The following is a 14,564-nucleotide window of genomic DNA, read 5'->3' on the forward strand; positions in this document are numbered from 1 at the left end:
GAGAGAAAAAAAAAAATCGAATTTCCTTTGCAATCACACTCTCCATCCAGTCTCAGTGTTCATTTTGTCACTTTGGGAAAAATATTTTTGGCCTCTGCAGTATTGTACTCACACAAAGCTTTGCTTCCCTGTTCCCTCTGTCCACCTTTCCCTCTCCAAAGCTTCATTAATTTGTACACCTCCTCCTCTGGCATGAGCAAGATATTGTTACTCTATTATTCCTGCATGTTTTATATGCAGGAATTGTGGTACCAACCATCCTTCGATCGTGTAACTGGTTTAAGAAATTATATTCAATGAGTTGCACCTGCAAATCTAAACCCATACTACAGAGTGGGTGAAATAAACTTATATTAAGTTTGTAAATCCATATTCTTTTGAGTATGGATTTCATTACTTAGTGCTGACTATAAAAAACTGTTAGACTTAATTCAAGTAAATTTCCCAGATCAGATTCAGTATGCTTTTGGCCAACACTTATTTTAAAGGTCTTATATAAAGCTAATTTAAGAGTCATTCTTTAATTTAAAATGCCCACTAGAAAATGTTTACATGCTTTAATGTTTAAAAAAAACCTCCATTCACCCTCTGTTGGAGAGCTCTATTTTAGTGCCGTATCTTTAAGGCTTCCCAACTTGAAAGCCCAGTCGGCTCTGATAGGTCAGCTCTCACAGGACTGAGCAGGTACCACCCACCGTGTTTCCACCTTAGAGCTGATGTTGTTTTTGCAATCAATTTTGATCACTGACACAAACTTTGTCACTGGATCAATAACAAATAATTAATCATTCACATTTTAATTCTCTGAAAAACCACAGAGATATACGGCTACTGTTGTGAGAAAATGAGTTATTGATGTGGAGTTCTTCACACAGTAGTATGAGAATAATGATGGTCATTTAAAGATTGTGCCAGCGCAATTGAGAAAAACTGAAAAGCAGTCAGGCATGCAGGACACCCTGGGTGAAGATTAGGGTAAACAGACAAGAAGGAGACCTGGCTCTCTTGTTAAATACCCAGGCTGCTTTGTGAAGGTTTTATAATAGTTAAATTCACATTATTTGGATCACAACATACCTGCTGAGATGCATGAACAGCTGGTGAGTATGACCGTAGGGCCATAGCGAATTTGAGGAGATTAAGTTGAAGATCTGTGAGAAACTGGCCGGCCTTCTTAAGGATCAAGTTGTAGTACGAGCGCACAGACTCTGTGAGACACATGAATATAATGATAATGATGCGATTTAGAAGACAAGCTCACCTGTTGTGAGGCAAGATTATCTTAAATCTGTTTTGATACAGCAGTTACAAACAACATACCTCCTTGCTTGTATACAGTGAGCTCTTTCACAGTGTCAACAAACTGCCAGAATTTCTCATTCCCATCTTCTCCGATAAACTCGCTGCACAAAAGAAAAATGAGAGCATAGTAAGCATTAGTCAGAACCACAGTATGTATCTAAGTAACTATTTTCTGACTACACACTACGTAATCATTTTTCATTTTCTGGTAAAATGTATGCCAAACTTGTCTCCTGTCTTAGTTCCATAATGTCCACTGTAAAGTATCACAAAGCACTAAACAGACTTTACAGGCAAGCAGTAGGTTATAATTGCAATAAGAATATTTTAACACACACAAGAAAAAATTCAAATAACATCATAAAAAGAGACCTTTCTACACTGTTAGTGAGTAAAAGTGTTAAGAACAAAGGAACTGTATGCTGCTTTTCAAGACCATTATGTATACTTAATTTACGACCTGCTAATGAGCCCTTATTTCCATAATTGTTGTGTTTTTTTTAATCATTTTTCTGATGAATGTCAATTTAAGAGCACATTCTCTCCAATGGATATACAATTTTGGTGGCATTACACTCATCAGCTGTTCTTTGCCACTACAATATGAAGCAACTTCAACTATGAAGAAACAGTATTATGTGCTCAAACAATTCTGTATTTAGTGCCAGAATGGTAGCTACAGTCCCACTGACGATTACGAGGTCATGTGTTTCAAATGGGAATTTGAATGCTTAAACAACATTCACCGAGTTAACATGTGACAATTAAAAATGTACACATGCTGGCTATTTTATAGGCTGACTGCAGAACTGTATAGACTCAATATATCAGACTGGACTATTTTTAAACCAAACAAGGACAAGGTTGCAAGCAAACTCCTGCACACTGTCTAAGTTGCAATATGACATTTATTTGCAACGTTTCAGTACTGGTCTGGTTACATGTATTTGCTGTGCTCTGGTACTAGACTAGTACCCACGGGTTGGAAGTTAGACAGTGTGCAGGTCTTTTTTTTCCCAACTTTTGGTCTACCCATCCCTCTCCTAGGCAACTGGCTCATGATTTGCAAAGTATTTCTTTTCTGTTTTAAACCAAACAAGAATGAAAGAAGGGACTCTTTTGTGCAGAGGGCTTTCCTGTTGTGAAATTTACAGAAAATAACAAATCAATAGCCTAAATAAACAAAATATATGCTTGAGGGGGTATTTGGGTTGCTTGGGTGACCCATGCCCTCAACATTAAAATCCTGGCTACAGCCCTTGTAGTTGTGAGAGTGCCAGATACACATGTCAGGGGATGAGTACCTTGTCTCCAGGAGGAACGGCGTCATGCTCCACTTTGCCTTCAGACTGGCAGTGACGCCTTTGGGTGCTGATCTGACATTGTGTATGTTCAGCAGCAGCAGCAGTGACAGCACAATAATGTTCCTCATTTTCTCCGGCGCGACGTAACATGAACCTACAGCAGCGGGGAGCAAAAAACACGAGCAGTCAGCACTGTTCCTTCGGCTTTAAAGACCTGCCAGTCAGTGCCACGTAGTTACTCTCAATTAACTAAAACCACAACACAGACGGTGCACACAGACGTCTGGTAAAACTCTCTGAAACTCAGAGTAACGTTACACAGTTGTAAAAGATGCTAGCTACATGAGCAAAAACAAGTCGACGTGTTTGTTAGCTAGGCATACTTAGAAAATAATGTACGTTCAAAGGGGTCAGACTTGAAGTTAACTTAAGTAAACACACTTATCGTGAATGAAAGCGCAACTCTAGCGTCCGCAAATATCGCTAACTACAAAAATGTAGCAGTGTACATTACAAAAATATAAGCAGGGGTCGCTCTGTTGCCAATAATATATCCCCTCACCCCGTTAGTGATGCTGCTGACCGCTTCCATACAAAGCAAAGGGCTTCAGGTAGGTATTTTAGGCAGCGGCTAACGACCCGTGTAGCTAGCAAGTCGCCGGGGTAGCTGTGTATTGTGGTGGCTCGGGCTGACCGTGACTCGTGTCTGAAACAAACGATAAAATGAAATGTTAACCCTGGCGTTTGATTAATTTTAGGCACGGGTTTTCACTATGTTTACGTGGACATAGTTAGTGACACTCAGTGTAACGTTTGAGAAAAAAATAAAACCCGAAGGTAAAGTCGAAATTTAATCTGGCACAGCGGCAGACAGCTAAAGAGGCAGAAGCTGGAGCTCGAACGTTTTCCCACGAAACACCGGAGCATGTTGGAGCTGCGTTGTGTAGTCAAGGGAAGTGTGTAGCCAGACATTTACAGCTGCCCAGTCTCAATAAAATATTTAATAAGATCAGATCAGATGAGGTAAGATAAGCCTTTATTGATCCCAAGAGGAAATACAATATTTTGTTGTAGCAACTAAAGGGCAGAAATGGGTAGACTACAGATAAATAGAGAGACTTTTTTTTTTTTTTTTTTTTTTAAATTAAACATTTTTAAAACAAAATGACAATGCAAGTGACAGTGGTGTGATGTTATTAACTACAATGTGACATTATTTTAATGATAAGATGTAGCCCATATAACTTGCCTAGCATAGTCAACATGATAACTTGACAAATAATAACAATCAAATGTTATATTACCCAGATTATTGTTATAGATCATCTTTATACCAATATATAACAGTAAATCATCAGAATATTAAAGCAACATTATGTAGAAATTGGTATTTTGTGCTATTTGCCCCCCCAAAACACACACACACACACACACAGCAATCCAGTAGCCCTATCAGACTACAATAAAGTTGGTGTATTTGTGAGAATAAGATGGAAAAAAACACTGGTCTAAATGAAGGCGAAGGAGGCTGAGACATCCTGAATTATAATCCATATGGGTCTAAAAATGCTGGCTCCTATAATTTCCAAATTAGGCAACCTCATAGCGTTTTTCATTAGATGCCCCCTATCTGGTAAAAGCTCACTTTTTTTAAACCTTATGTGCCAGCTTGTGAATCAGGCATTACAAAACCTGAAATTCCCAAGTCCAAACCAAGATAACCTGGTAATTTCTGCAGACTTCAGAAAGCTCCCTCCGGAGCCAAAGCAAACATCCTTCAACTGTTTTCACAGGCTGAGTAGTGTTTCCCATGACCAGAAAACAGATCCTCCTGTGTCATAGCCCTTTAAACCCAATTTTGAAGCCAGTTACAGGTTCATTCAAAGCTTTCTCCATTTCATATCAATTGAAACTTTGGGTTTTTTTTCTGGTGGCACTGCTTCATTAAGGCCATAATTAAAGGAGCCCTATGAGAGAAATACATGAATTCAAAATAAATGATAGTCATTGGTTAATTAATGTATTAATTAGTTTATACAATTGCATTTAAAGTGCTTATTTTGAACGTGTAAGCCCTTATCTTAATTGAATTGAAATAATATTCCATATGCTTTCACAAGATGTGAGACTGTAAGTATTATTTCTGCAGAGAAAAGAGCGGTTTCACTTTTAATTGGTCCTCCTAACAGTAGCCTATGTCTCTTGAGCAGTTATTAGACTTTAAATTGGCCTTTTTAAAGATACTATACTTTTACACTGCCAACAGTTCAGGCTGTAAGCAGGGGGATACAGGGCTATACCTCTTTAATCATCAAAGGTCACACTGTAAAAAAAAAAAAGTTCCAGCGGATTTGAGTATTTATATGTGGTTAAATCTCCATGTTGTCTCAGTTATGTGTCCGTGTGGGATCCTGGCTTTGCACTGTGTTAAACAAGATTATGGGATGGACGGGATGGGATGTAGAGCTCTCCCAGCCCAACCGCGACGAGAGCATAACGCATATGTGTCGGCTCTGGGATGCAGCAGCATCCTCTCTCAAAAGCACTGCTTCAGCACAGTCAGTCAGACCGCCTCAACCCGCCGAGGATGCTGCTGCTGCTGCTGCTGCTGCTGATGTAGGATGCTGCCGGAGGATCCAGCCCGACAGTCCGAGGCGTGCAGAAATAAGTCCGTCACCGATATGAAGCACGCTGCAGATTAGACCCGGAGAAGAAAGCAAGAAAGAAAGAAAGACAGAAAGAAAATCAAAAACTCTCATCAGCTGCCTCGTTTTTCAACTTGCCACCGGAGCATGGGGAGTCGTCGGCGCGGATGCGGCTCCACGGCGGCTCTAGAAGTTGGACAGGCAGACATCTGAATGCCATGACTCTTGACTTTGGACAAGATCTCCAGCGCAGTGCGTTAGAAACCAAAAGGTGGACCTTTTGTCCTTTTGTCCAGATTGTGCGTCCTCGCTGGGTGTTACCTGATCAACATGTGGCACTTAAAATAACGGGCGCCTTCATGGATGAATATTGATCCCCGAAGAACCCATGGGTGCTCCTTATTATTCACAGTAATGGAATGAAGACATTATCTTTAATATGATGGATGATAGATCCAGCAAGCTCATCTTGGTTCCTATCCTAGCGGTGCTTTTTGTTATGATAGGTTACCAGTACATTTGTCCCGCTGGCAGCAATTCGTGCCACTTTAAGGCTGGGGAGACATTAAAGGGGGTGAGCCTACTTTCCAGCCCGTACCAGGACAGCGACGATTTCTACCGAGATCAGGACCTGGAGGATGACAGCCCGCAGAAAGTGCCGTCCAAATTCAACTTCACCGAGAGAGACCTGGACAGACACGTGGAGTTCAACATGAAAGGGGACGACGTGATCGTGTTCCTGCACATCCAGAAGACAGGAGGGACCACTTTCGGGAGACACTTGGTGAGGAATATTCGCTTGGAGCAGCCGTGCGACTGCAAGCCGGGGCAGAAGAAATGCACATGTCACCGGCCGGGGAAAGAGGAGTCCTGGCTCTTCTCCCGGTTCTCCACCGGCTGGAGCTGCGGACTGCATGCAGACTGGACCGAGCTAACGAACTGTGTGCCGGTCATAATGGATAAGAAGGAGGCCCAGAGGAATAAAAGGTACATGCCTGATCCCTCCTGATGTTGATGTGTGTGTGTGTGTGTGTGTGTGTGTGTGTGTGTGTGTGTGTGTGTGTGTGTGTGTCCAAACCACAAGTGTGCAAACAAGCATGCAGGACAGATGTTTTGTGGGTCCCCAAACCTATTGGAGCTCCATGAGAAATTTGCTAAATGTGAGTTTAATTCTGTCCTGGTGTAAATGTGCACACCCTGCTGCGTTGAAGTGAGCAGTGATGGATTGGACGGGTATCCACGGTGAACCCACAGGAGTGATATACACAAATAGAGCTACAGTTTTCTGCCACCAGTGTGGACATTTAGTGCGAGCTTCTGCAAAGAAGCAGATTGTTAAAGGGCAAATAATTGCCAGCCAATCACCCAGCAGTCAGATAACTCACATCTGTGGGAGGTGAGTGTGTTTGGGTTTGGGGATGATGTAATGGTTATAAACCAGGGATCGAACAATGTGTTTTTCTCAAGGCCGATAACCATTATTAGTTATGAAGGACACGATAACCAATTTACATTTGCAGTAAAAATAAAAAAATCTTCTTGCCAAAATGTAGAATAACCAGCGATGGAATGTAACTACCTGAAATTTACTCAAGTACTCTACTTAAAGGGTAACGCCACCAGTTTTACATTGTGTTCAAGTGTGTTTACAGGTCTTGGGAAGTACGACTGCGTATGTGAAAAAAGTAGTATGAAGCCTTTTGTGGCTCCAGAGGAAGCTGCATGTAATCTGATATACTGCCTCCAGTGATGTCACTCATTGGCTAAGTTGCATTGTGGGTAATGTAGGCACCTGGTTTTGATAAGGAAGAAGAACGCCAAAAAAATTTGATATCTCTGGTTCTGCTGTATCCGTTTTGATCATTTGATCATAAACTAGCCATAGTGAGTTCAACAGTGCAATGCTAGACCAGTGGACTGCTTTTCCAAACCTGCTGCATACATTACCCACAATGCAATTTACCCACTGAGTGACATCACTGGAGGCAATTTATCAGATTACATGCAGCTTCCTCCGGAGCCATTAAAAGCTCTATAGGCTGCTACATTTCTTCACATATACAGGCATACCTCCCAAGACCTGTTAACACACTTTAATATTTAAAATTGGTGGAGTTACCCTTTAAGTACATTTTTGAGGTACTTTACTTGAGTATTTCTATTTCTGCTACTTCATACTTCAACTCCATTACGTTTATTTGATAACTTTAGTTTCTTGTTACTTTGCGGATTTAAATTATTCCTTGTTGATTAGCTATAACTTGTGATGTGTATCCAATCAGATAGTGTTGTTGTGGGTGGAACATTAAGAGGTAACTATAGGCAGAGAAAGAACGCTGCATCAGAGCCGAAGTATTGTGTTTTTAAATTATTTTATTTTATCTGCAACCGGACACAATAATCAGAAAAATGCTGAATATTGGTCCGGCTGATAATCGGTCAATCCCTAGTAAAAACTGCCATTACATTAAAGAAAGCCTCTCACTTTGCTGGACCTTGAGACATATAAATCGTCTGGGTTTGTCCTTTGTGTTCACATCAGCCCCTCACAATCAATTTGTTCCTGTCCAGCTGTGCCAGGCTGTTATTCTCCAGATCTGTGCCATTAACCAACAGTACTGAACAATTTACAGAACTCCCCCTTCACAGCTGAAATGATGTTGTTTGTGAGCCTGCGGTTCGAGCACCCCTGTAGTGATTTAATTGTCGCTGGATCAAAGCTCCATTTACACCAAAAGTTGGAAAAGTTAAAGGGCTGATGACTGATTTTCTTAGCTGAAGTGTCATCCTTGTGAATGCAGGTATCCATCGCTGTTTATTTAAGGTGCACTATGTAGTTTCGGGGGAGATGTTTTAACCAGAAGAGAAAGATCTTCATTGACTGATTTTTATGCCTAAACAAACTAAATCACAAACTCTCTTTGTTTTCATGACTGAATAAACGGAATAAACAAACTGACCTTAAAGGACAACACAGTTTCATACTGTTTCACTTTGTTTATTTGTGGCGGACCCAGCTTATTTATTCAGTTATGGAAAAAAATAAATATTTCTGAGTTTGTATTATTACCTCATTTATATTGTAAATATTAAAATTCAGAGTTTGAATTTCTTCTCCAAAACTACATGATGCACCTTTAAGTTGTTCAAAGTTGGGGTGCATCCTACTATAACCTGACCCATTGAGGCTTGTTGGCTCAAAGAACCAATGCACTACTGTTGTACGACACAATTTCTTTTCATTTGATGAAATCTTATCTCAAGATTGAGATCAAATTATCCCAAGACGTTTGGTTTGGTAGATGCATAGAAGTAATCTGTGAAGAAAAGCAAAGTAGAAACAGTTAAAAATGCATTATGCAATCGTGTGTACTAAAGCGATAGAGATGCAGTACAATTACTGATATATATCCTTAAAGATGACTCCACATGTACACATCCCATAGAAGCGCCAACCAAACTTGTTTTTTCACACAAGCTGAATTTTTGTACTGCAGAGAAAACCCTTCTCTATTTTGAAAAATACAATCTTACACTAAACCACATGAGCACATGATTTATTTCTGCTTTGCCAAGTGTTTCCTTTTACTCAGGAAAGTGCTCGCTGGACGCGACAGCTCTTCATTTCACAGCTGCAGCATCTACTCTGCACTTAAAGTCCTCTCATCCCTTGTTCTTTAGTGGTCTCCTGCAACATCTATTCTGAGATAATTCTGCCTTCGACCACGACTGTTGGCAGACGCACTATGTTAGACCTCCTCACTAACCAGCCACTCCACGCCGCACATTTACTAAGTGAGATGACTAATAGTATTATGCAAATTTGGTCTTCATTTTGTGTATGAGCAATGCCTTAATTAAAATATCTTAAATGGTACCAAAAAAGCTTCCTTGCACTGCAAAATACGTAATTTGTAATAAAGATGCAATAATCCGCTTGATACAAAAATCTTTACCCCACTTAAGGGCTCAATGGGGAATACCACCAATCGTATATCACTGCCAAATTCAGATGGCATACCCTTGTTTTGCGGTTGAGAGCCTCTCAGATTGAGTGGCTGTCTCTCCGCAGTCCCAGGCATTCACCTTGCCTGCTCTCAAGATGGCAGTAAGGAGGGGCCGAGGTGGGCGGCGGTGGCACTGCCTGCCTGGCATTGTGTGGCCTTTTCAGCCACGCAGGGCGCAGTGCGCGGTGAGCCAGCCGTGCGGCCCAGGAAAGGTCAGGCGTGTCAGACTGGATCAGTGTGCGTGTCCTGCGGCGTGCTTCCCCTGGAGTGTGCTGTCAGTCAGGGGAGAAGTGGAGCAGGCAGGCCCGCGCTCTTCAGAGGCTTTTTTGGAGGAACATAACTCTAAGTGTAGGCCTCTTAAGTTGCTTTGTGGAGAGCGTCATGTCTGCTGAATGAATATGCCTTGTTGAGCAGGTTGTTTTTCTCTCACATGAATTCAGAGGCCCGCAGCGAGGAGAGCTGCTAGACTTATTTTTGATTGTTACATGTTGATTAGCCAACTGTTTAGACTGGTGATATATTCGATGTGACACTGGGTCACAAAACAAAGAGCTGCTTTTCAAATTGTACTTGCGTAAAGGAGGGGCTGAGTAAATCACATCTACAGGAGTATTTTGCATTAAAAGGTGGTAGGTCAGAGAAATATTTGATGTTGCTTGCCAGTGAAATGAAAATGAGCTTATTCAGTTTCTCGCTGTGATATCTAACCATCAGTTTCCATCCTGCTGCTGTCAGAACATCTGTCACTGAGATTAAAAAACAACACAGCTTTATTGTTCCGTCTACAGGTCTGAAGTGAGGACATTTGATTTTCACAAACACATTCTGAAGTCCCTACAGTGAAACATTATACGCCTTGAATAAAGCGACTAAGGGTATCATTTCAGTTTAATGGTGCAATACATAAGAACTGGCCATCTTGCGAGTTCATACTCCAAAACAATATGGGGCAGCATGTCATCAGAGTAACCGCTTACTGCTCCTAACTGTAGCTTTCATTAGCTAGTTAGCTCAGTTAGCCGTGCAGCTAGCGGTCTGGACTGGGGGCAGAGGGAGCATGTGGGCATCGGCACCACTAGCACAGGAGCTATGGACCGTGATGGGTAGCAGGGCTAGCTGGTTAGCATGCTATCTTCAGTCGCAATACATACTTACAGTGGATGTCTTTACATCAAAACTGTTATTTCTTCACATTATGTTGATAATTTTAGTACTTTTCTTTTTTACATATTGCACCTTTAATAATCACTGAATATTTGCATTTGAGCAAATACCAGCAACACATATTTTAAATGTCCTGTGTTATAAAAGTGAATATGTAGGGTTAGACACTAATGTAAAATATTTATTTATTAAATCATCCACTTTAATAATTATGGCAGTGACCATTTAGATATTCTGCAGACTTGACATTAACAGCAGAAAAGCCACATGAAGCCTTTGTCACACATAGCAAGAAGTGTCTACCATTGAAGCACGAGGTCACTCAACCAGAACACAAAGACATTCATGCATGCACATTACTATTCATACAACACAACGACAGTCTGCTTCTTCCGCTGAGGTGACACAGACTTTTTACACAGCGCGTGTAGCATGTCAAGGCCCAGAGTGTGCACTTTTTTAGCTTAAGATCAGGAGTGGACGAAGACTTTGAAGAAACCACTGATTCTACTTGAGATTCTCATTTATTACACATTCTCCTTCATGGCTTCAATCACTCAAGGGTTGCCTGAAAATAAGTTATAATAATTTATGGCAAAACAAGCCAAATTTGCCATAAAACAAGACAAAACTAGAAACAAGGGTAAACAAACAGTTAATAAACAGGGTTAGCAGGTTAAATGTAGCGAATCCCCATAAAACTGTGCTGTAAAATAAAATCAAACAACATCGTAGTCTCTCGTAGTCTGGATGTTCTCCGGAGTCCTGTGGAGTTTGTAGGCGGGCTACTAGTACGTAGCCACATGCTTCCTTGTTAGTATTATACTGTCTTAGAGTTTCATTTGCTTCACATTACAAGAAAACTATACAGCAAAATAAAGCAAACACCATCTTTACTCCCTACCTGTTCGACCCTTATTAGACTTTGTTAGAGGTTAATAAGCGACACATTACAAAAAAACTATCAAGGAAGCATGTGACTATGAACCAGTAGCCTACCTACTGTACAAACTCCTCGTGACTCTGGAGAACATCCACACTACGAGTGGCTACAATGTTGTTTGACTTTATTTTATAGTACAGTTTTATGAAACTATGTTAAATAAGCCCAAATAAATGATCTTCATCATCATCATCTTCTGAGCTCTGTGTTTTGTCCCACCATTGTTAATTTGGCTCTACATTTGTCAAATTACAGCCTGTGTTGTCTAATTAAGCCATCGTTGGTCCAAGGCATTATTGGCAGTAAGGGTAGCGTCTCAGTAACATACTTTGGATCTGATAAGGCATTGCATTTGATTTCTGATTGCATCATCTTGTAAAATAATGTGTAAGAGTGTATTAGGATGTCCTATTTGGTTTCTAATCAGAGTATAAGTCGGTATAATATCGTCTAAGTATAGTATAGTTAAGTTCTAATAATAATCTTATTTCTAGTTTTGACACAAAGTATGTCTTATTAATTTACTCTAAAATAAAGTTCAGCCCATTTTTCATGCTGAATGAAGAGTTTGTTTAGCTCATAATATTTCTGCTTGATGTATATTTAATACCTTTGAATTTGTGTCCGAACTGGATTGAGCTTTGCTTCCATGTCCTTTCACTGATTTCTACAAATGTATCACTTCAGTATAACATCTATTATGCAGCTTTTCCTGGGTTCAAGAACAGTCCAGAGCCGCGCCATTACGCATGAATCAGTATTCACTACAAAAATTCATATTTATTTAAAGTTCTGAAACCCTGTTAACAAGCACAAATCCATCTAAATAGGCCGCTCGTGTTTCACTCTAGAGAATGTGTGTGTGTGTGTGTGTGTGTATGCAAGGGTGCATACCTCTAGGTTTCCACTCACTGTAGTAATTGCAAACAAGCAAATCATCTGTGCCTTCAGCTGTATTCCAAAACACATCTTGCCATTATGTGGTGTTAGAAATTCAATTTGGGTTTGAAAATTTGAACGAAATTGACTCCAGCACATGTAGGTGAGGCTGCCGACTTGCCAAGTTAACAGCAAATTTGCTTACATGCTTATTTGTGTCCCTACAAGCCCTGGTCTTGTTTCTCATTTCTTGCTTCTGCATCCATTTGCTCCTATACATATTGAACAGGTACATGCCTTTATTTTTATTTAGATTAATGCCTTAATCATTCACATGGAGATGTTGAACAATATTCAGACCAGTGTACTGAATACACTCATATTCACTTTTATAAGCGTTTTTGAACAGAATGTACAGCTTCCCCTTCAAACTGTGGCCTCATAATCTTATGCATATGCTGATGTCGCAGTTTTTTATCAATTATGAAATCTTCATTAGCAGCTTTCTTGTTGCTTATGCATAATGAATGCGCAGTTCAGCAGAACAAAGAGACCAAAGCCCAAACATGAGTACAGCACGGCTGCTCTTCGATACTCTCCTTTGATGAAACACAGACAGAGAGAGAGACAGAGAGAGATGTGCCTATATAGCAATCACAGAGGGTGTCCTCTGCTGTGATTCTGGATAAGGATGTATAGATCAAAGTGTCCTCGAGGTTTTTCATGCCACGTGGACTGAAAAGAAAGAAAGTCTTCAAGTCTGTGTATAAAGGAAGAATATCGGCAACTCATAAAGGCTACTTTACAGTGATCACATATCCATTTGCTGCCAGTCTTGTGGAAGATGAGTGAGAAGTCCTGTGTGCAATATGGCCTGATGTGGTTCTTTTCCAGTCTGTTGGAGGCCACCAGTGTTATCATCAATGGTTGCTCTTGCATAATTGGAGTAGTACCCATTAAACGATGGGTAGCAATACTTCATGAGAATTATCTGCTTGGCTGAGAGCATTCTTTATTCATCAAGTGACTTAATTACAGAACTGTATAAGCAGCATGCAAAGCTACTGTATGTGTATTTCACTTACTATCAAACCTGCTATTATGTTATTTCCACAAGTCATGAAAATAAAATATTCACATTACCTTCATTTCTACATCAATCCTACAGGAGCAGTAATGGACTGTTATTACGTACCTGGCACACCGGTGATGTGCCCTAATCTTCGGCTGATTAACACCCGACATCATATTTTATTCATAATAAGCGATGCAGCGAGGGCTGCAATTACCGCGTGGCCGTTACCACTTTGAGATCTGATCACTGAACCGTGCACGTCTCACTCTATCTACTATCTGCGCATGAGTTCTACCAATGTCGGGCATCTTCCTGAAACAGCATGTGGGAGGGAGTCATTACCGCCCTGACCCAAATGAATTTGAAGTTGCAGAGAGCAGCTGTATTTTACACTGATGCAGATTCTTCTTTTTGTTATTAGACAGTATTGTCAGTTAGTGCAACTTGAATACTTGTTGTTTCTGATCTATCAATATAGTTGTGGCCGAGAAAACAACTCTCCCGGAGTATCTCCACTGGACCTTTCAATCATATTGCACGATGCTCATCAAATGGAGTTTGTTCTTTTGTCGTGGAATTGTAGAAATTTCCATTTTTATGATGTGAGAGGCGTCACTCGTTGTGATGAACCCACGGAAACCTTTACAGAGCTTTATTGCGAGTTTCATCTCATTGTTTAGCTGTCCGCCCCGCAACTTTTCCACTTGGTTCACTGTTAAAATATCCTCTAATTACATCCTAAAAGAACTTTCTGCATCAGGATTTTGTAGATCAGTCTTTATATGAACTACTTTTTTTTTGTAAAACAACTTAATTTTAGCATTTCTGTAGTCATTTTAAGTGTGTCATCCACTTAAAGGTGTGGACCTAGGCTCCAACTTCGACTGTCAAAGTTACGTCCAATAAAGGTGCTTGTTTGTGTGTTTGACAAAATTATGGAAACGATTCCTACAGACCTTTTGGTAAAGTGTAAGATCCATTTTGTAAACAGAACACAAGTCTCGCTCTGACATCTTTGTTGAGTTGTTACAGTTGTTGCCTCATCTGGATTATTGTCAAAATCAGTTAAACAGTCAACCAGGACTTTGAAGTGTGCCCTCCTCACTCTGATTCATGTTTCCACTGTCATCTTCCTGCAACAAATCACCTCATGCAAGATTTCAGAGCCAAAGACTTTTCCTTGAGCGAGACTCCTGTTTCTGGTTACAAAAAGGATGTTATTATGTAACCAAAAGGTCTGTCTCT

The 14,564-nt window shown here is 40.4% G+C and overlaps 2 protein-coding genes across 2 annotated transcripts in view; one reads left to right on the forward strand and one right to left on the reverse strand.

Moving 5' to 3' along the window:
• The window catches only part of uggt2 (UDP-glucose glycoprotein glucosyltransferase 2), a 45,841-nt gene extending 42,613 nt beyond the window's left edge, over positions 1–3,228 (reverse strand). The window contains exons 1-4 of the mRNA XM_073473312.1: positions 3,169–3,228; positions 2,607–2,760; positions 1,321–1,403; positions 1,078–1,208 (exon numbers count right to left, since the gene is read on the reverse strand). Of these exons, the coding sequence (XP_073329413.1) occupies positions 1,078–1,208; positions 1,321–1,403; positions 2,607–2,734 (342 nt within the window). The 5' untranslated portion in view covers positions 2,735–2,760; positions 3,169–3,228. The remainder of the gene's footprint in view (positions 1–1,077; positions 1,209–1,320; positions 1,404–2,606; positions 2,761–3,168) is intronic.
• Positions 3,229–5,690: 2,462 nt separating this feature from the next.
• Positions 5,691–14,564, forward strand: part of hs6st3b (heparan sulfate 6-O-sulfotransferase 3b) — a 71,662-nt gene continuing 62,788 nt past the window's right edge. The window contains exon 1 of the mRNA XM_073474158.1: positions 5,691–6,238. Within this exon, the coding sequence (XP_073330259.1) occupies positions 5,691–6,238 (548 nt within the window). The remainder of the gene's footprint in view (positions 6,239–14,564) is intronic.

Source organism: Pagrus major, chromosome 9 (genome assembly GCF_040436345.1).
Source record: "Pagrus major chromosome 9, Pma_NU_1.0".
Lineage (NCBI taxonomy): Eukaryota > Metazoa > Chordata > Actinopteri > Spariformes > Sparidae > Pagrus > Pagrus major.